At 38.0% G+C, this 22,457-nt stretch overlaps 1 protein-coding gene across 14 annotated transcripts in view; it reads left to right on the forward strand.

Annotated features, from left to right (window-relative positions):
- LOC105277251 (potassium voltage-gated channel protein Shal) overlaps nt 1-22,457 on the forward strand; it is a 153,969-nt gene that overhangs the window by 69,445 nt on the left and 62,067 nt on the right. For 2 of the 14 annotated variants that reach the window (XM_011335496.3, XM_011335493.3), the window contains one exon: nt 21,670-21,970. The exons of 6 other annotated variants lie outside the window; for them this stretch is intronic. In XM_011335496.3, the coding sequence (XP_011333798.1) occupies nt 21,670-21,810 (141 nt within the window). In that variant the 3' untranslated portion in view covers nt 21,811-21,970. Of the gene's footprint in view, nt 1-8,329; nt 8,381-12,067; nt 12,771-13,179; nt 21,477-21,669; nt 21,971-22,457 lie in introns of those variants that run through there. 6 more of the 14 variants (XM_026968506.1, XM_011335494.3, XM_011335492.3 and 3 more) reach the window with 5 other exon arrangements.

Below are 22,457 nucleotides of genomic sequence, written 5' to 3' on the forward strand. Positions count from 1 at the left end.
ATTGTACTTCTTGATTACATTGTAAATTGATGTAGAGTGTGATTCCTGATGTGATGCATTATTTTCCTTTGAGAGTCGTTGCTGATGAATTTGATGAAAGTTTAGTGAAACAAGGTTTCTCATCTCTTCTCACCATATCGTAGATCCACAAAGAATCCTAAACTAAACTGGGATTCTATCGCCTTCCACTGATCTAGAACCTAGGAACAAATCGCTCTCTTTCTCTCGAGCATATCGCAGAATAGCGACACGCAAAAATTTTTCCTTATAATCTCAATAAAAAATTGGATTAAGTTTATTTCCGAATTTTATCTAATTACTTAGCAATTCATATTTGATTGAAGCCATTACAATTATAATTATGTTTGCATTCTAATTATTATATATTCAGCTCGTTAAATTAAGATAACCTTTATTAATTAATTTTACTTACGATATCAAATAATTATTAATTAAACGATTTAATTGCAAATGTAGCAATTAAGCGTGAGCATTACAAGGATTGCGCGTCGCTGCGCTTATTGTTAGATCCATAGAGGATCCAGATCCAGCAAGATCGATCCGTCTTCCAGAGGAACTATCGACCCTATCTCTCGCGGAGCGAGTATCTCCGCAACCCCGTGTCCCATGTCTTCCATTTTTAGATTAACTCGACACAAAACCGCCGCATCGAGTCCTGCCCTGAGCTCGCGCCCGTACAACCCCTGTAACTCGATCTATATAATCCCCGTTCCATTTAAATCTATCGAGCTTCGCTTGACGCAAACACGCCGCGTCCCGAAAATTCAACCGCAAGACCTGGCCCGGTGTGGCCGATTCACGAACAGCCAATCGATGCGCTGACATAATAATCCAGCTCGTATTTCATTATTCATAGAAATCAACATTGCTATCTTGGCAAACGCACGCCATAACGCTGGCGCGTATAGTTTTGATCAAAACATAGCGATGGAAAGTCTCTGTGCGCTCTAATTGACTTGTTTTAATCATTGGCAACTAATCATTTGAAACGTGAGAGGAATTACGCACAAAAATGATCTAGAGGTTTCCAATTTCATAATTAAATCGGAATCTATCGAAATTTCGACGTCTTTTTAGAAGATTACATTTAAATTCTAATGTTACAAGAGTGTTTATCGTACATTAACGTTAAGGCAAATAGTGACAAGTTTACGGCCTTCAAGATGGAAATTAGTGTTAAGAACCATCGCGTTTCTATAGTTTCCTTGTTATGCATGGATGATTTGGTACTTAAATCTTAAGGTATGAATCTTACAGTCCCGGATTTCGATCTAGGATTTATATAACGCTAGTGATCGCGAGTAGAGCTGGATATCGCGAATTGGCGATACCACAGGCGATATTTCAACGATGATCACGTACGATAATAATCAGTTCACCCCGAAAGTGGCGGAAAATCGCGCGAGGAATTCCGAGAGATTTCCTTACGTGGCGACATTCCGTCGCGGAGAATGGAACGAGGTTTTCAGATTAAGTTGCCGAGAGGTGACGAAAGATTGATCGATAGGTGCGAGGTTTTTTCTGCCCGAAACTAGCTTTAAGATGAACGAACCCTTCCTCCGTAGGTAGGCTCGACGATAACGAAGAAGCGTTCGGACTATTATCGAATATCGATAGCGATTACGCAACCGGTAATAATATAGAAACTCGCACGTTGCGACGTGTATATACTATTCATTAACGTGCGAGTCATCTCTTCTCTCATCGAATCACGAAGACTGGCATGCGTCGAATATACCTAAGTAAAAAAAAAGATTTTGGTGTTAATATCCTAATTTTTCGTAATTTTATTATCATTTTAATCGTGATTGTAGATTCTCTCATGCAGCAGGGAAATTTATAAATTTAGAATAGCAATATCCAGTTCAATTGAAAGCTAATTTATCATCTTGAATGTAAATTAAATTTTTTCTTCGCTCACTTTGATAGTTTGCCATCGCCAGTGGCAATATCGGTTTTCGATTGGTCTTTTATAAAATTTTAACAAATTGTTAAGACGAAGACAGTTGCGAGAGATTACAATTCTGGACACTTCCAATTTCATTACTTTTATAAGTCAACTGTTATCGCTATCTTGTTGCAAGGAGTTTAATTGCAATGCTGTCGATCGATCGAACATCCTGGGTTTTCTCCGATTTCGAGGAGAACTCATTTCACGATTTGGCGCACGCCAGTCTGATATAAATAGTTTCCTCATCGTGATCGATTCACTTGGAAATACGGTCGCGTCCTTTATTCATTTTTTTTACTCTCATGGAAATCCGCGTCGACGTCATTCATTCGTCATGCAATCGATTCTACGTGGCGATTAAGGGTTGATCGCGAATAGACGTGCGATTGTCAGGAAAAATAAAAGTAAGATGCATCATGACGCATCCTGATTTTCAGAAGATTATATAAATCTCAAACTTGCTTGATTGTATATTTCAATAATATTACTCTATTAAAATTAAATTAAATTAATATTTTTATTTTCTAAGTTTTGGTTTTTAAATTTTATATTAATACATCTTGTTAAAATTGTATTTCGATGTAAGTTTAATGTCGTATTAAAGCTGATTTTGATTATTATCCCGATAATAATCATATCCTGCAAAAGATTCGCGATTAGCCCTTAACTACATTTTAGCTACAAAATACTTGCCACATTCCAGAGCGGTCTGTTACTTTCGATATAATGCGATTATTTTTCCCACGTATCGCGGCCTAAGCGCGGCATGATGAAATCAAATCAACAAAATCAAGGAAATAAAGAAACTGATTTTTTAACAAGTTCCTTCATTCTTCACACGACTCTTTCTCTGCAATATAAATATCACATTTCTTACATAAAAATCGTAATAAGTTGCACAATGAAAATGGAATATTGACAAACCGTTTTATAGAAATTCTTATTGCATAAAATTTAGCGAAAAAAATAGTGATTTCGTTTTGTGCATATTTTTAAGACGCGTATGACATTTGCGACTTTAAATTAAACCAGATATAAACTGTCAAGTGTGATATTTCTATTCGCTTGACAAACATTGTTTTTACATTCGAGGTATAAGATTTATGTATTTTTTAATGAAAAAGTGCTTATAGGTTTTGATAGTTAATACGCTTATTTCTTTTGAGCGTCATTTGAATACATAAGGAAAAAGAAAAACGCCAATACCTGATAACAGATTAATTTCTTTTACACTTTTCATATGTTTGATGCAAATGATTGTCGATTATCGCTAATAAAGTTCCAGCTACGTCGTGTTTCACACGGAAGCAGCATAATTTATAAGCATTTATTTATTGCATTGGCAAGGGGATGGGAATCGATAGCGTTAATTACGGCGATTAATTAGCGAATAAATGGAAGAAAATATTAATCGGACAATAACTCAAAAATGAACGTTTAATCGAGGAAATCGCTGTCCATACACACTTTGCGCGAGTATGCACACGAGTTTCTTTACAAGTCGTTGTACATAACCACGTGTGGTCATCCTTGCACAATTATATATCGACTTATGTTGGTGTAACAGCCCTGACCTTAGGGCTACGCCACGTGAAGGTATAGCGCTTCGCGCGAATGGAAAAAGTAACGTTTCGACGATATGTTTTCCGTAAAGCGGCATTCACATCGCAACCATCATCGAGATTCATATTTGCAAACTTTTTGATCGAATGTCTGCTTTATATTGCGATGAAAAGTTAATAAATACGGAAATGATAGGGTATTAGATACTCTCTATATGTTAATACATATTACAAGTTTTTTAATTAATGTACAATATATATATATATATATATATATGTCGAAATTAAATCTGTATACGATTAATTAAATTGTTAATTACGCGTTTTTCGAGAAGCTCACATTCTTTCGAAATTCACTTGGATAAATTACTTATCTCATGTAATCTGTAATTTGATGTTATCTGATATCGTAATAATTTCTCCAAGATGAAGCGTAAATGGAGCAGCGATCGTTGATTATAGAACATTACAGTTGATTCAGGAAATGAATCACGCTGCACGCGTATTTCATACAAAAATATCATTCTGCCGGGTCAAGCTTTTATTACAGAATGATATTTATAGAGTCTCCCGAATGCGTCACGTGATGCGCGACGTGTATAATTTGAGACTGGATTTGAATGCAAAAGCGATGAAGTATGCATACGTGCAGGCCACGCAAAGTCTAAGGGAACAGGACGAGCGATAATTTCATCGGCAACAGGCACATTGTAGCACGCCGCACGTACCGCGAGTCACATGCAACGCTTTTATTCGGTCCCATGTCTCCGCGTTGTACATTGTATATCATGTTTCATAAATTTTGCATCATGCATCACGCGTGTGCGCGGGGCAGATACGATTCCTCGCTTTTCAAATAACGAGCGTTCCAAGCAAAACAACCAAACAGCTTAATCATCGGCAAGCAGTGTTTCGACGAGCGGTGAACGAATTTATCCGTGCCCGATACTCCGACGAGATACGGCCGATTAATATGATCGCGTTTATTTATACAGTCCGCAATGTAACAATCGTAACTGCATACAAGTCGCGTGCGGCTTGCATATCTGTACGCGGCGTGCAGCTTGTACGCGTTGAATGGTAAGTGGCATACCCACAGTTGCAAAACGATGATCGATCGGTTAGTACAACCCGCACGTGACCGTGTACATCGGCGGGGAATACATGCATTATGAATGTGCGTTGTGTCAGAAACGCTCGCGCACACGAACCTGATTGACAAATTAATTTTAATCGTCAGGCAACGTCAGTGATAACGATTCGATGGCACGGCCGCCCAATATCGACGCTAAAGAAATTGCTCTGCGAATGATGGCGTGGGTGTGTTGAGTGTTTCAATTAGTTAATACCTGCGGTTTAACGTAACGTAACACGCGACTGATGCGATGGTTTCCTTCACCTATTTTCCTTCTGCCGCATACGCCTAAGGAAATAGTGTTCCAATTTCACGTGTGATAAATTATAGTAGGGGAGACCAGGGTTGGTTATCACACAGGTTGGTTGTCACAGTGTTGATTTTTCGGTTGCTATATAGAATTGCTAGGAGTTCGCTGATATTGTCAGGGCAACAACTTTAAGGATAGAATGTAACAACGGCATTAACAGAATCATTTTTGTGCATAAAACTAAAGTGTAAAAAATTCATAGGTAAAAAGTGTGACAACCAACCCCGGTCTCCTCTAAATTATAAATTGCAAAGGATATGATTCTTTGATTTGGACAACCGGAAATAGATTTGTTGCGGCTGCAGGTATCATCATTTGTTAGAGTCTGCTGTTAATTAAACAGCAAGGAATTGGTCGCCACTTCGGCGAGCACGATCGGCTTAATCGCTCGCAGAAAATCCGGAAAGCTCGAGAGGTAGTTCCCGATTATGCGAGCGCGTCACGTGAATAATTCATCTATTAGAAACGGCCGGGTGAAACTCGCTTTCTTTCTTCCGGCGGCTCGCGATAGCGTTCCAATTAGGGCGAAGCGCTTCGATCGACCACCCTCCGTTCGTTACGAAAACTCTTGTTGATCTTCTACGTAGGACGAATGGGGAAAAGGCGAGATGAAAGGATGACAGGATGAGAGAATGTACAGAAAGAATGACAGACGGTTTTGATAATTCGCGGACTCATTAAGCCCCGTTTTACTTTAGCTTTTCTTTAATATCCGTCGTTCTAACTTCGCTCTTTTTATTACGATTTTTATTACGTTGCAACTTGCCGAAAAAACTTACCGTCCACGTTTCTTAGTCCGTTCGATCGAAATCGACAGTTGCCATTCTCGTGTTCGAAATCCTTTTGAATGCTTCATGAAGTGTAGCGTCGTTGCGTTATTTTATCTTTTTTTTAACACTCATTGTGACCTATTTGTTAAAATTCTCATTAATTAATTAAAACGCGATACATATATAAAGAAGGAATTAATCAAATTACATAAGATGCTTTAGAATGATATTGAATGTTCTTGTTTCGAGATAGTGATATAAATTTTCAATGTGCTCGCGTGGTTCGACTATCGATTAATCAAGGCGAACAGCAATCACATTGATAATTAACCGCATCCGAATCTATTAGTAGCAACAATAAGCAGCCACATTGTATCATAACAATCCGCTTCAAACAATCGTCCTTTCCGCGACGTAAAATATCGATTCTGGCGCCTCACGATTCCGTAACCTATGTGGTTTCATTGCGCGTTGAGTTCACGGTTGCAGATAACAATATGTGATTTGCAACAAAATGCATTTGATGACGCTCCAATTTATAAACCTGCATAATTCAGTGACTTCGCGAACAAGATAAAGACCGAAACTTAATTAATTATTATATTGTATTATATAATTATAAAAAAAGTTATCTTAATGAAATTTTGAATTAATTAATTTATTGCTGAAACAGTCAACATCAGAAATTATAATAAAAAGCTGATAGTAGAAAAAATATTTTGATTATTTCAAGGCAGCTCTGAAATGGTACATTTAAATAAAATTTAATGATATGCTGCAATGATTAATTAAATTCTTCTTTCCAAAATATATCTATGAATTTGATTTTTTCTAAAAATTCTCTTTATGTCGAGTTTTGATCGGCTATATCTTCATATCGATTATCTTCTTTTGACTGCATAATTGCTTACTTGAACTGGCATTAAAACCTGTTAGAGGCATTAGAGAAGAATTGTCTATATACGTACTAGATTAAGTACACGTCATTCGCGAGGCATATCATACATTTAGATTTAGATAAAGTCTTATACGGCGTAATAGTGTCCACATCATGGACACATGGAGAGAGTCTCTTTTGACGTAAGAAGTTCTAGTTATCCTGAATTTTTTATGGGTACTGCTTCTTAATGGATCTTGCTAGCATTGTGAACTTAAACTTGCTGGACTTCCGATGTCGTCCAGTATACAAGTATACGTAACAAAAGAGTGTGAGATCTGAAAGACGCGGCCTCGAGTCTTTACACGAGCACTTTGCAACGCAAATTGGCTAACACGTGCAACATAAAGCGTTGTACATAGAAACTTGTATGCGAGTCCGTACTCGTTGATTTTTATGAAGTATTGATACGTTAACGCAATCTTAATCCGAATAAAGTATCGTCGATATGATTAATAATCCGTGTTCCTTGATCTGCGTTAATTGTTTTACATTTCAGGATAGAGTTCGAGAGTATAGATTTTATTATATTTAGTGTCCTTTCTTTAGAGGTAATAGTAATGTTATCTTAGAACTAATATTAGAACTATTAATGAACTTTATTAGCTTTCATAATTTCCTTGGTGCCATAAAACATGCTTAATATTTTCGTAAACACGTAATACATTGCTTAAAATTTTATGTACATTTTCATATTTATATTATTTATGCTATTTATATTTATGCCGCGAATTAGTGGAATTATGCTAAAGTTGTAGCGTAAAAATATCCTTTTACATAAAGTTGGAGCGTTTTATGACACTCAAGGCATAATTAGAGGTGATTTTATTGCAACATTATTACAACGTTATTAGTTAGGAAAAACGTTTAAAGTCTCATCACGTAATTAGTTTCTTGTTCTTTATGGAATTATCCGCATCTTATTATCCACTTATTTTATCTTATTGTATTTTATTAGTTTAGTAGAATCTCGGTGATGAAAAGATATATTTGCGGAACATTAATAAAGATCGAAGAGTCTCTGCGGATGACAGGCCGTCACGTTCAATAAAAGCCACAAAGATTTTGAAGATTCAGGTGCAGAACTTTTACATAGTTCGAAAGCGGGTCTCTGGGATGGCCCAAAGCAAATCCCAACCCTTACGAGAATTTCTTTCGTTCGCGGACACGGGAATTCAATTAAGTTCCATTCGCCAAAGTTCGTCGCATGCGAATACATCGACGGGGTTGGATCTCGGAAATCGGATAAGAAAAGTAGAACTTTGAGAAGTACAAAAAGTTGAACGCGGCAGATCTGCTGATCCCCAACGTCAGTTTTATCGTGGCGTCGTAATAATAATGTAACGGCAGCGTCATCGTGCGTAACGGGTTTTTAGTCCCTCTACGTCCACACACAATTAATCACGATCACCGGTGATCGATTATCGCTTTTCTTGTTTTCATGAAGACGTTCGGAACTTAATAGATCGTATTGCGAGGCCCGCGAAACGCATAAATAATTTATAATTTCCTACTTCTGACTCTCGCTCTCTCGAAAAGTCATCAAAGCTCGCGCCGACGTCGGCGATGACGTCGCGTCAGATTAACCAGCGCATTATGCACGCTATAATGTAACACGAGTTGCTTTTATGAATAATGCATAGCCGAAGGAACAGCGGGAGCCTGTAGTGGAGCACCCACTCCAGATCAGCCAGGCAAGACAAAATTGAATCTTAAGTGTACGTTCTAAAAAGCTCCGTCGATCCACTACTCGCCATCGACCCAGTAACGAGCACAGCCTTTTTGATCTCCGTAGTCTCTCTCTTCCCCTTCTGGCAGACTCTGTTACTATTAATTGTTAACCATGTGACGGGAGAGTCTGGCACGCTCGATTGAGTACTTTCGACTCGACATTTCGCTCTGATCGTTCGATAATCACAATGATTTGCAAATTTATAACTGCTAAAGAATGTGAAAGCTTCTAATTTAAAATGCTCTTTTCTTAAAATCCTACACTGTGCAAAATTAGCAATATATTTTGGGCGTCTTGAAGATCCGATATAAAGTCCATTTATTTAAAAAAAAAACTGAAACTGTGAATAAATAGAACAGAATAAGAGGATCATTTATTTAAAACCTGCGTTCTAGTTTGAGAAAGGTGAGAGGCTTAAATATTGGAAGCATTGACCTGTAGAACATTTATGTAAATCCACGTGAAATTAAAATGTTCATTACTGCAAGTCATTTTGGTCTCATTAACCAAATAATTTTATAAACTCTATCCGTACTGATTGCGACCGATTAATAAGTGATGCCGCGATGACTAACGTAGCTGTCAGATTAATTAATTTAAGTGCCATCCAATTATTTGGATGCTGCATTGAAATTATCGTCGGAATGACGAAGAGCGCCGTTAAATCCGCTCGGCCGGAAATACCCGTTCGAGCGTACCGAATTTCTTCCCCAACGTACCAATTATGTGTGTCACTTAATTTATGTGCAACACATGTAAACGCGTAATGTAACGATTACGCCCCGAATTTATTCAGCCTGTGTCTCGCGCGTGAACAGTCGCGCTGTCCTGCACATATATACCGTACCAAAACGTTTCTGGTCGTGTAATTGCATGTTCAGTTGCAGAACTGTTATTACTTCGCATAAACATCGAAAGCTATAATTACATGCGCGTTAAATTTCTCTCTATTTCTATTTCTCTCAAGTGTTTCCAGCTACCATCATACCAAATGCATTAGATGCAACATGTCGATTATACAGCTCGTCGCAAAATGTCGCACTATGTTTTCTGTGATTTACGATAAAATATATTTTTAGGAAAATTGTTTGTTTTCAACACATTTTCGCTATCGTGTTTATTCGTACTGGATTCGTACCGCAAAAGTCCTCTTGCATTTCAGACTTTTCGAATTTGAATTGCGCGAAATTAAATGTAGCTAAATTTTTTTAATATTCTCTCGAAATGCTTTTTGCTAAAATGTTTTTATTTCAATTGACGATTTCGTATTTTTATTACAATGCAATGCACTGTACTTTTTGTAGTTTTGCGCGAGTATTATTTAAACGATAGCTTTATCACAAATACAGTTTCGATTTTATCGCACAGCTTGAACTGATTTTATTTGCTGATTTTATTGCACTGCTTTTCTACTCGAGTCACAGATTTTGCGACGTTCTATATAATTGAGCATTTATAACTGTATATTTATACACTATATCAACTACTATTTTCCGGCTCGAAATCTTACCCCGTCATAGCAAGATTAATTACGTATTACTCGTTATCTCGTCGAGCCGCGTCGATTACAGCCGACCAGATGATTAATCGATTTAGAAATCGAGTACTTCCCGCATCTCGTTAATAACGTGCCAAGATTCTTCGCGTTACCGCCAGAGTTACTTTTTCGCCGTCGATTCGCGTTGATTAATTGGCGTCCAACAGGTACGATGATCGGCTGTAAACGTCGCGGGAATATCGCGCTATGCCAGTTTCGATTGATCGTTGCGAAAAAAGCACGAAGCGAATTTTCAACGTCCCTCAATCGGCAATACCGGGCGACGCTAAAGCGGTAATATCGATATTCACGAAAACACGAAATTTTTTACAACCGAATTCATTGATGAGATTTAAATAACATGAACCCGGTCTGTGTCGCCTCTTTTTCGCAACCGTTCTTTGAGATGGCTTTTTATGAGCGCGATGATTTTACTTCTATCGTGTTTTCTAGCATAAATTTATTTCTCTGTATCTGCAGTATATTCATATTCACAGTTGTTGCATTCAGGAATGTACAAACAGATACAGGATTCTCCAAATCCGAAAAACCGTTTCCAGAATGCAATTCACGAGAACGATCGCTAACGTAATCGTGATTTTTTTCGAAAAGTGATCGATCGATCCGCCAAGATTAATATGTGTTCAGTTTGAACAAAGCAGGTGTCAATTCACATCACTTGTATATACGTCTAATACCATGTGTTTGTATATTTTGTACATCATTAACATGTCGATATTCTTGTGAAACATCCCGTAGAAAATATTTCTTCCTGCGTAAGGTAAGAATCAACATTATACCGTCTCTCGACTCTCAACCCTCGACTTCGTTCTGTCTACTGTTGAACGTTTTGTAATCTCGTAGTTGGCAGCACAGGATATAATGCTGGAAACATGCACTTACTTCCGGAGCACTTTGTATTATATAAATGTGTACGTTGATTTATGTAATTATTATTCGATCTCTCTTAGATCTCCATGGACAATCTCGAGTTTCGCAACGAGATCTCAATCAAGTATCGATCGAGAAAATACGCGAACACGTCGGGTGCTTATTCTCTCGCGCTGGGACACCCGTTATTGCAGCGGCAATTTGAAGGAAAATGATTGCGCCGAAAATCGCTATTACCTGCGAGCGCTCATTAGTTTTCCGCTTTGCCGAACAGAGCGGGAAATGCGCGATTCGCTCGAATGCAAAATCGTCGATTCGCGCTTTTGTGCACATTCGGACCCGAATTGCTCGTGGGAGGCGCACGCGACGTGACGCATCGACGTTTGCGAGTTAATTCGTTTTCGTCGATGATGCACACGGTATGCGCGTCATTCCGTCAATTTGCAAGCTTCCCCGGGATTATTGGATCAGTCGAGACGCTGTGAAGCTCATCGACACGATCGTGACGCAATATGACATGCATTTCTTTGAAAAGTCGTTGAGAACGAATTTCATTACACGTGCCGGAAGGACGGGCGAAGAAGATTTGATTATGAAATTAAGGAATCGCAATTTTTTCCTGAGCGCACAAGAAAGAATTATTCGTAACGATTTACTGAAACATCATGAATTGTTAATATGTTTCATATTCATTTCATATAAATTAGCTGCGAAAATCTTCTTTAGAAAGCGGCAATTGATCAAGAGAGGAATACATTATCATGAAATCGTTCTCCATCCTCATCTAGACATAAAATAAATTTATCAAATTAACACACCGTTTTACTTTGGCGTGAACAAGCTGTCAATGATATGCTTGCAATCACTTTCTTCTGATTAGGGAACATGGAAGGTGCATATCATTTTGCATATAGGAATCAACTCGACTTACCGGAGACTAATAATTTTGGTTTTCAGCCAGATGAGAATTATTCGTATGAGAGAATCGCGAGACATCGAGTAGGAATTAGGAAGCATAGAACGTTTCGTAGAGAAGAGACCGCATCGTTAGATCTCAATCAAAGCTTCATTTTCACATCCATCCACATACACTGCACACATACACATAGATCGATAGATCGCGACAGTAGATGAAAGTTTAGGGGGAGCCCGTAGAAAGCATTAGCGTAGGCGTGCCTGGCGTGCAACAATGTAGTGTGTGCTTGTGGTTGTGGATTTCAGCAGGCGTACAGTCAGTACATCCCGGCTACAAGGGCTCAAGTGTCCGGGGCTCAGGGTGGGCAGACGGGGGTCGCCATGGACGGCACTTACCTCGTCGAGGCCTCGTTCTGAAAAGGCCCCTCGCGCACTGTAAACGACATTCTAAAAAGCAAACCGGACCGAGCTAAGAAAGATAATATAAAGAGTGAGAAATAGAGATAACATATGCGAAAACACGACACTGTAGTGTCGTACGCAATGCCTAGAGAGCGATCGCAATAAAAATCGAGAGAGATACATTAGAGAGGATGCGTCGGCGAAAAAAAAAAACGAAAAAATAAAAATTAAATATACGTAACGCTAGAGATCCAAAGCTTTGCGAACGCACGAGAGACGTTCACATCTGTCGACGCGCGTAAAGTGGATGTAATCTAGAGTAACCGAAATGAAGGTAAAAGATATAAATATATGCATGTACATAAGCACACGTGTTCGACAGAGAAAATGGGAGAGAGAGAAAGAGAGAGCGAGAGAGAGCGAGAGCGAGAGAGAGAGAATGTGACGAATACGTACGAATAATCGAGTGAGCAATTAAGAGAAAAAAAGTATAAGAATAAAGAGAGATATATATATATATCCATATATAAATATATATATATATATATTGAGCGAAAATAGAATATGTATATGTGTTACCAATTCGCCAAAAACCACCAAAAGAAAACCCACAAATAACACAAGCAAAGACACACACAGTCGCGCGAAACTCACAAAATCAATCAATCAAATTCTTCTATTTCATCATTTCCGTGCCACCTCCGACCCCCGACGACGTCAACGACGATGACGACAACACGATGACGACAACATGACGGCGCCGATTGGACCCATCGACGATGCTTGGCGCTGCTTCATCATTCCTTTCCTCTTCATCATCGCCCATGGAAACACGGTGGACGAAACCGCCATTGGTGAACGACGATGACGATGTTGAAAATCTCGACGCTTGATCGCCACAAAAAAACATTTAAAAACTCCAAAAACGCATGAAATGCGCAAAAAATGCAATTTACGGCGACAAATAAACACAATGGACGCCTGATCTATCGATACACGATCGAAAACTCATGTAGAGTCTGTCCTATCAGCTTACCTCGAACGAGAGCAAGGACAGAGTGGTGCTCATATACGGCGACCGTATACAGGTGCGGAAAAAGGTAAAGAAACCATGTTGCTCGGCAGACGATTGTGGGAACAATGACGATAATGATGATAATGATGATGCTCTGATGATGATGAGGCTGATGACACGTTACGTTACATGTGATAGATTTTTGTGTGATATATCAATTGTTCGGAGCGCGCTTCTGCGTCCTCCGCCATGAGAGACACATTAGGATCCTCCCCCAGCAAGCCTTCTCCCTTCCGGCGCTCGTTAATGCCTCTAAGAGCGATCGGTTCTCGGATTGGCTTATTCGGTGTCCGCTTTCATCCTCGACAGAAATCCCTCTTTCCTGCTGCGCTTATTTAGGGGTTTCTGCATTGTCCCCTGGAGAGCCTCGTCGACTGGAACTGCGCATTTAGTATATGGATTATTTAGTGTGCAACTTGCTTCTTGTGGTTATGGATGTATGGCTGCCTTGCTTTTAGGGAGGACGGTTAGATGCTTTTAGGGATCCGCGAGCGATTTCGAGAGCTGATGGCTCTTCTGCGCTGACCGAGCTTCATCTCGCAAATCTTTTCTTATTGCATAGCCATAGGCAGCTTTCGTAATTTGCACAGTACACGAATATAAATAATACAAATAAATGTAAATCGCTTTTATTATATTTTGGCATTCTTCAGTAATACATACTTACACGCATTTAATTTCTTTTATCACGCTGGTCATTAAAATATTTTTATTCAAATATTATGCGATTATACATATTCATTTACGAAAATCGATAATATAATTCAATAAGCTTGCGCCCCATGCGGCATTCGCGGATATTCAAATATCGGTGAATTTCCCTTTGCAAATATTATCGCAAATTGAAATTTTTTACCTCGTGTATGCCAAATCGTGTATGCTACAGTTATTAATTTAAAATACATTGACGAGTTACATTGCGCTGGTGGTTTTTGATCGAACGAATATTTCGGTTCAAAAATATTCACTGTTCTATTCAGAGAGTTTTACTGTTCTCGTAAAGCTCAAATTTCCGGATAATCTTGCCAATGAATATGAAAATTGACAATTGACATTAGCGTTATAATGTGCTGGCTTTGCGCTTATTTCTTTTAAAATATAACGCCTTGTCCCTATGTACGTTCGCGGCTTCTGGCCTCTCTTTGTTCTGCAACTTGCAGCACTATCGACACGCGCTTTTTCTTTTGTTTAAACTTTAGGCACGAAACGCGCAAGGACTGCGCGAGCGAGGAAACTAACGAACGAAAAATTGCGCTATTCTCTTTAAAAACGGAATATTTTTCTCTTCCAGTCTTTGGTCTCGTCGCTCCTTTTGTGAGATTTGTCTACGCGTATTGGATTTTCTCGTCTCCATTCTTGCACGAAAATTTAGAATACATCCTCGACGTTTGAAAGTCACGTAGTATTTTTTCCGAATACTCTTTCGGCGTTTAATCTTTTGAAAACGTTTTCTTACAAACACATTTGTAATACTAATTTATTTGATTTAAAGTTGCAAGTCATTACAAGTTGATGGCTTTAATTTTGAGACATCATTATTTTCTATGGTGTATGTAAATTCGAGTATTACTGTATTCTCATTCTACATTCTTCTGTTAAGCAGAAACGTTGCGGGTGAAAAGTTCGAAGAGAGCAGGAGGTCAGGCATAAAGGGCCACAAACCACGGAATAGGCTGTTAGTTTCTTTCGCTGTTTCTCTCTCTTTTCCTTTTTTCGCACTTTCATGATTTTCTTTCGAAACGACTTTAAAGGCGTTGACGATTGAAATACGAGTTTTCCGTGTTTCTTTTGAGATTTTACGGTCTAAAAAAGTACCTTCGCTTTCGTACGCTCAATTTTTGCTTTCTTTTTCTTTTTCCTTTTTCTTTATCTTTACTGCATTTTACACACGCGCCATGAAAATATTTTTTCAAACGTTTCGCCAACGTCCGACGTCACGGAGCGAGAGGGGCAATTGTTTTTGTAGCATTTACATGCCCGACAAGCCTCTATAGTCGCTTGTTGTATCTATTCTGTCTCGAGTTTATTATTTTATCGATAAATTTACTTTACGAGTAAATACATTCGACCAAACCGCAACGCAGATTTCTCGCATTCCATATATTGTTTTAAAGTTGCACTGTTAATATTACATAATAAAAATGGTTCTGGCATATTGCGTATATATAATTAATTAAAATGTTGCGTGCACAAAAAAATGAAAGCTGTTTTTTATTTTTTTTATTTTCATGACGATGCAATTAAAAGAAAAAAGAAAAGAATGGCTGCTTTAATGTTTTACACGTTTTATGACTTTGGTCGCAACACTGGTTGCATTAAAATTACATCTTAAATGCCACGTAACGAACGAAACTATAATTAAACAAGCAGTTTGTTTCGTTTGCACAGCAGCTGCCATTTAATTTAAATTAATTACAGGTTGCCTAGGTGACTGTCAAAAGTCCGTGCATTTTTTTGCGTCAGGGGATCGATCATGTAATTTCGAGTGAAACTTTTCACTTTTCACTTTATCCATTTCGTGTGAACTGTTTCAGTATTCACGCGATTACGTAACTTTGTTCGTGGAAAAGTACAATCCCTAAGGAGAGTGTCTTTCTCACCGTTTTCTTAAAAAACTATGCTGACCTGGACCTGATGACGCCGATTAATCAGATAAACGAGATAGGCGAGGACCCGACGACGATAAAGAACGAGCAGCCCTCGCGACAGCTACCTCAACAGGAGGAGCAGGAGGCTAGCATGCAATATTGAATATTTTGATGCGAAAATACGTGAAACTTTTCACTTTTCATCCTAGGGAAAAAGTTACGTGATCGCTGCCCAGATACAGAAGTGCTTGTTTAAATGCATTCTATAAAACAAGCGAATGATTATCGAAGCATTTTAATCAGAGCGCTGCGATTGCCTCGTAAATCTTTCGCTTTGCTGTGAATTTAACTAAATGATTTCATTGCGTTTATTTTCCATAGGTAATGAACAAAGCATGAACTTCAGAAAAAAAAGATTCTTTATAGCGTTCAAACTTTGAAATTCTTTTCTTCGTGGATTTTATATTTTTTACAGTTTCTTTTTTTTATACCATTTTTATACCATTATTTTTCATTTGTTAATTTATTAGTTAATGTTTAAATATATTTTTATTTAGAGGGAAGTAGAACTATTCATTACATACAAGTACAACTATTCATTTTATATATATATTTGTTATTTAGATATTTTTAATTTATTATGAATTTTATAGATACGCTCTGATACATTACGTAGCAAATTACGTTTACGTAGCAAATTTTGATTTATATACTTAGAAATGATACTTTTTATGCATATTAGTGTTATATCGTATACATTGTATTATTTAAATTATATTTACATTTAATCCGTGTTATGTATTCTGTTGTAGCGATAGGATTAACTACAATTAGATAAGTAAGTAGATGATAAATGAACCAAGAGATAATGTTAATTAAAATCGACCGACGTGAATGCAAACGAAAATTAAACAGATCAGACTGCCTTATTTGCATTGATGACGGTGTTTCATGCGAAGTGTAATTAGACATTATGAAAGTGACTATCAAAGACAAAGGTTGTGCATTTATTTCGGTGGGATTTACTATCGCTCGCTCACAGTGGTTCGTTAACTAAATCCTCGTAAACGTCTACTAAATTTCGCATAAAGCCGCCGGCGCGTCAATACACCGAATAAATTTAGCCATAAAAACATCTTTACGGCCGCTGTACGAAACGAGTGCGTCTAAAACTGTGACGTAAAATTTTGTTTAAATTTCCAATGCTTATCCCGCAAATCAGCTTGATTAAGTCATCAGTCTGCCTTTTACAATTCTCTTTTTAATGAAATGGAAAACATTGAATCTTTTAAATCTTATATTCTTGTCACGAAAAGTATCAAATAAAATAAATATTGATCAAGATTAAAAGAATAGAAAGTCAATCATAATTAATCATAATTAAAATCATAATTAAATGATAATTTAATTTTGTTACATCGTACATTATTTGAATGCTTATTTGAATTGTATGAAACAAGAAATTCTCTTTCTCTCATGTCCATTTATCTAAGAAGGATTAACTCTTTAAAATTTTAAATTTTTAAATAAATTCCTGAATATAAATTCTTTGAGATAATCTTACGTTTTGTATACTCTTAATCAATAATACGATACTTAATCTTGCATTCATTGCTAAAGAGCATTAAGCAGTGCGTCTAGAAATAATGTGAACGTTGCATTTACTTTGGCATTATGTTCATCGATCGTGCTTTCTGCATTTGCGGTTATAGTAAATTTGCATTTGGATTATGCCGTATTGGTATAACCGTAAATTATATTTATATCGTGATGAGCGTCCGTATTATCTAATCGTGTAAATCAGCTTATACGTTTTTTATACATATTAAAATTCATTTATTGTATATAGAATGTTATCTGAGAAAATTCAATTTTAATTATACAATTCTTTTTATAATATTTGTTTTTGTCTTTAGCTTATGTACTATTTAGATATTAGTTAAAAATATGTAATTACATAAGAAACAATCGAGTTTTACGGGATTCTCTGTACATATATATTGCACATACAATTCTGTAAAAATATACTGATATTTTGTACATATTTATAATATCGTTTTCGAACATGAAAATGTAAGTTACTTTATTTTCCACATTTTGATATTTTTTATGATTCGCGTTCGCGCATGAATTCGAGAGACAGATGCGGCATGCATTGCAATTTTTGATATCTATGTTTGATCTCTACATGAAGCAGTCATGTGTTTTATCATGGTTTTATCGTAGTAGAAATAATTTCAGTCGGCACACAATGCATGTCATTCTCAAAGATTCATAAAGGTGGCACTCTATGCAAGCTATTCATGCGTTTTGCCGCATTAATAAATTCACCGGAAATTATTTTAAAAAATGTGCCTCGATTATTTGTGGACATTTATGCTCCACGAAAAAAGAAAACAAAAAACGCACGAACAGCGTTGTCGTAAACTTAATTTTTATTTAAATTCCGATAACATTTCCGTTTTCTTTCTACCCAGAAATTTTAATTTACTTCGCATAGTTTAACGTAATTTTCAACGTCCAGTGTGATATTTTTGCCATGAATTGGTTTAATTACAAGCATGAAAGAAAAATTACGTAACGAAAATTAAATACACGTTTCTATTTTTAGAAAGACGCAAGCAGGTCAATCAATTTGATCTGCTTGTGCCGTTTAGCTTTATTTATGAAGTAATTTGCTGTAGAAGGAGCTGTAGGCTCTCGCGGTTTTCGGAATGAGAAAATACCATTTACAGCAGCATTCCGCTCGAAACGGCTGGCGAGTACCAGCAATTACTACTTCGGTCGGCGCGCTTCCACTTCTACGACGTCAGTCAGAGAATTTCATCGCTTTTCTAGAATTGCTGCTCTAGACTCTACATACGGTGCTTGGCACCACACTTGAACACGCTATCGTACCAGCGTCCAGCATTCGATACACGCGTACTCAACTTTACGACACGTCGCGATTTAGTGCACTCACGCGTGCGTGCATGCAAGGCGCGACACTGCACTGCGGCGGACTCCCCCGCGGTGGTAAAATTATCAAGGGTTGTCACGAGCGGAGAAATTATTGGGCTGGACGGGTGCTTTTCCGCGTCGATGAGATCGCGAGGGATTAAGGGTCAGCACGTACAGCGACGTGTCGCTCAGGTCGATCCACGTGCCTCAAACTTGTCGAAGATTTACTGCATTGCAGGTCACGTTAGTGCAATCATTGATGAATAAGTCAAAGATTCGATTTTTTACTGTTTACTGAGAGAGAAAGAAAGAACACTCAGATTTCTCTCAGCATGTCATGTTTGTTAATTTCGTCAGTCCTAATTAAATTAGATATAAAATATCGCCAAATATCAATATCCAGGAATCCAGATACTGCAAAATAGAGACGAGAGCAAAACAAGAATATCCCTTGCACATCCGTGCTGTTATAAATTTTTATGTAGCACATGATACGTGCAATATTGCTGTTAAACATTTTTAGCTTGCGGTTATATTTGAAATTAGCGTATGGATCAAATTTAAGTATAACGTATATATCTATATACGCTTTAATTCTCTATTAACAACGACGTCATATATAGAATAGATAAAAATATGGTATTAAATATAGGTAGACGCGCGCAGGTCAATCGTACATCTACGTCACGGCTTAATTTCGTTTCGGTACCTTAATTTTTCGTGTCATACATCTTACAACCTCTATCTCGTCGCAAAATTAAAATAAAACGGGCACGAGAACCTATCGAAAAATTGAGTGTACCAATCTTTATATGAAATTCCCCGAGAATCTTCATCAAGGCACACTACACGCAAATTTCCCGGAGAGACCTCGTCTCGCACACGAAATAAGACGAGAATGAATCACGCGTGGTAATTAATTACGTTCCACTTTATCTCCCGCCGACCGATCGTTATCCTGGCACATTCACGCTAGCAATTGCGAAATCGATTTACGATTACCACTACGCTACGCTATTACTAATGGTATAATTAAACGTCTGCGATAAGACCGATCCGCGATATTAATCATGGAAGACAGCGCACGGAAAGTCACGCTGACATTAAGTGCGACACAATTGCCATGCGATTATTGCGATACAGTTTCTGCGAGATTAACGCTTGAAAGAGTGAGAGAAAGAGGATCATGCTGCCAGGATGAGCCGTAAATCCGACTTAGAAACGACGTAAAGTATGACTGCTTGTTGTAACCGTTACGCTGCGATATTACGACTGTTCAATTTACGATCTGCGCTTATAAAATTTGTTACGCACTTCGCATGCGACTGTCAAAAGCGATATCGAATCTTTGCGACCCTTCTATCTTTTAAATTAAACGCAGGGCCGATCCTGCAGACATCTCAGTTTATGAAACACAACATTTTGCGCTGACTTGTTCTTGCGTGAAATCAGTGTAAAGAATTACGTTTATTTGTATCGTTACATTGCTTTTATTTATATCATAATATGCTTTAATATAAGTTAGAATTTTAAGAAAATCTGGGCACATTATTTATAATGAGTCGAAAGTCATGATTATCTTCTAAAAAGAAATTTCTGTCGCATGTTCTACTTTTATACTGACTTATCTAAGATCCTCTATGTGTTTCTGAATATTATATCTAAAAAAATGAAAACTTATTAAATGCTCTTTTACGAAAATAGTTATAACTTATTTTTATTCTTAACTCTTTATGGTTTAATATAATTTACAATATGTTTTCGTGGCATTTATGAAATACCGCGAGCATATTTATCTTAGCTTTTTATGAAGTCTTTCAAAGTTATTTACCAAGTTTTGAAATTTTATCTGCATTTTATTTATTAATTTATAAATGAAATTCATATCATTTTTTAGCAAAAGATAATAATCTGTTCAAACAAATTATTATCTTAAATTAAATTTCTGTTGGATTAACTTGAGTAATACATATGTATCAAACGTCGAATAAACATGCCATTTTGGCAACGGCGAAGCGTCTTGATTCGGCCCTGTGCATTGTGTACTTCCTTCTACCTCCATGTTCTACATGTAATGGAATGTATTGTTCTTGTTGTCATGGTTGTTGTTGTTGTTCTTGTTATTGTCATCCTCTTAATGGTTGTCGCCGTTTGTTTTATACCTTGGTACCCTCTCAATTGTTTCCGCTCGTTTGTATCTCGTACGACGCATGTTTCTCTCTTAATGCACGTATAACTCTTTCTTCATTCCTGATCCTTCATCCGTCTCCCTCCGTCTCTCGATCTCTCTTCGCTCTTCCGGGACGAAAATCGCCCTGAGACCTTTCACGAGGAACCCTCTCGTCCTCGGGAGATCCACGTACGTCTTATGAGCTCGAGAATTGCTTGAAGTCGATCATCGGTCCGGCCGCGTCAATCGATTCCAATATGTTAATAACCGAGGACCGTTGGACTCGTGAAATCTTAATCTAAATTCGTACGATCGACATCTCGACTCGACGAGATCTCGAGGATCCATTTTTCTTTTCCGAGGAGGGCGAGGAGTGAAGGGAGAGTGAGAGGGAGGCAGAGGCGAAGGAGGAAGGTAGACGTAGTGTAATTGCTTAGTATGGAACTAGAAGCTAGAAGCTAGAGGACAATTGAGAGCTAGAGTAAAAGCGATGAAAATGCAAGTATGAGCGAGAAAATGCGAGCGAGAAAGAAGAAATTGGAATGGACGAAAGAAAGAGAGAGAGAGAGAGAGAGAGAGAGAGAGCGAGATTGAGAGAAAGAGCGAGAAAAAGAAAGTGAGAGAGGGAAAGTGAGAAAGAGAGAATGCGATAGATGGCAATGAAGAATAGCGAGGAGAGGGTGGGCGATAGAGGGAGAAAATTCAAACATGTCCGAAATGCCACTTGTTCCAGGACCTAAAGAAGCGCGATTCCCACATCTGCGACATGCAGGCCCTACAGCCACTTCCGGCCCCCACCAACACCGCCAACATCGCGCCCGCCATGACTACTTCCGGTGGGCAGCCACCGCTCCCGGTATCGGAGACCGTTTGAATCACGACGATCACGAGTACCGATCACGATCGTCCGTGTGCGCGATGCGCTAACCACGCATTACCACACCATCACTCACCTATAAACTCACCGCCGTCCTCCTCCACAATCTGCGCTCGCTGAACCCGATGAACCACGGCCGGCCACGGTCGAAGCAACGGTGAGCAGCCATCAATCACGATCTTTAAAAGGGCGAAGCGCGAACCACCGGAAGTAGTCGTGGATCTTGTTAGCCCGTGAACCGCGCGCGATCTTTTCGCTTGTTTCGCACGTTTTGAAAGCTCCATTAATGTCACCGCGCGCGCGAAAGTAACGCGTGTACCACCGTTTGTTCATATCCAGAGCTTATATTTATTTAGCATTCTTGTGTAGTGTGCTACTTGAGAAGCGATTTGGTAAATTTAGTTCAAGCCTTCATTTAGTTAAGTGGAACGCATTGTATGGCAAAATAGATTTTCTGAGTATTTTCCACGTGATGATATATAACTAAAGTACAAAAATTCAATATCCTTAATAGTTTCCGAAATATATTTGGTTAACTGAAAAGTTTATGTTGTAGCTTGAAGAGTTTTTCGTTTGAAAATTTAAAACGTTATAGAAGCACGAAATATTGATAAAGTTGTATTTGCTTTGGTTGAAGCGTATGA

This window comes from Ooceraea biroi, chromosome 3 (genome assembly GCF_003672135.1).
Source record: "Ooceraea biroi isolate clonal line C1 chromosome 3, Obir_v5.4, whole genome shotgun sequence".
NCBI lineage: Eukaryota > Metazoa > Arthropoda > Insecta > Hymenoptera > Formicidae > Ooceraea > Ooceraea biroi.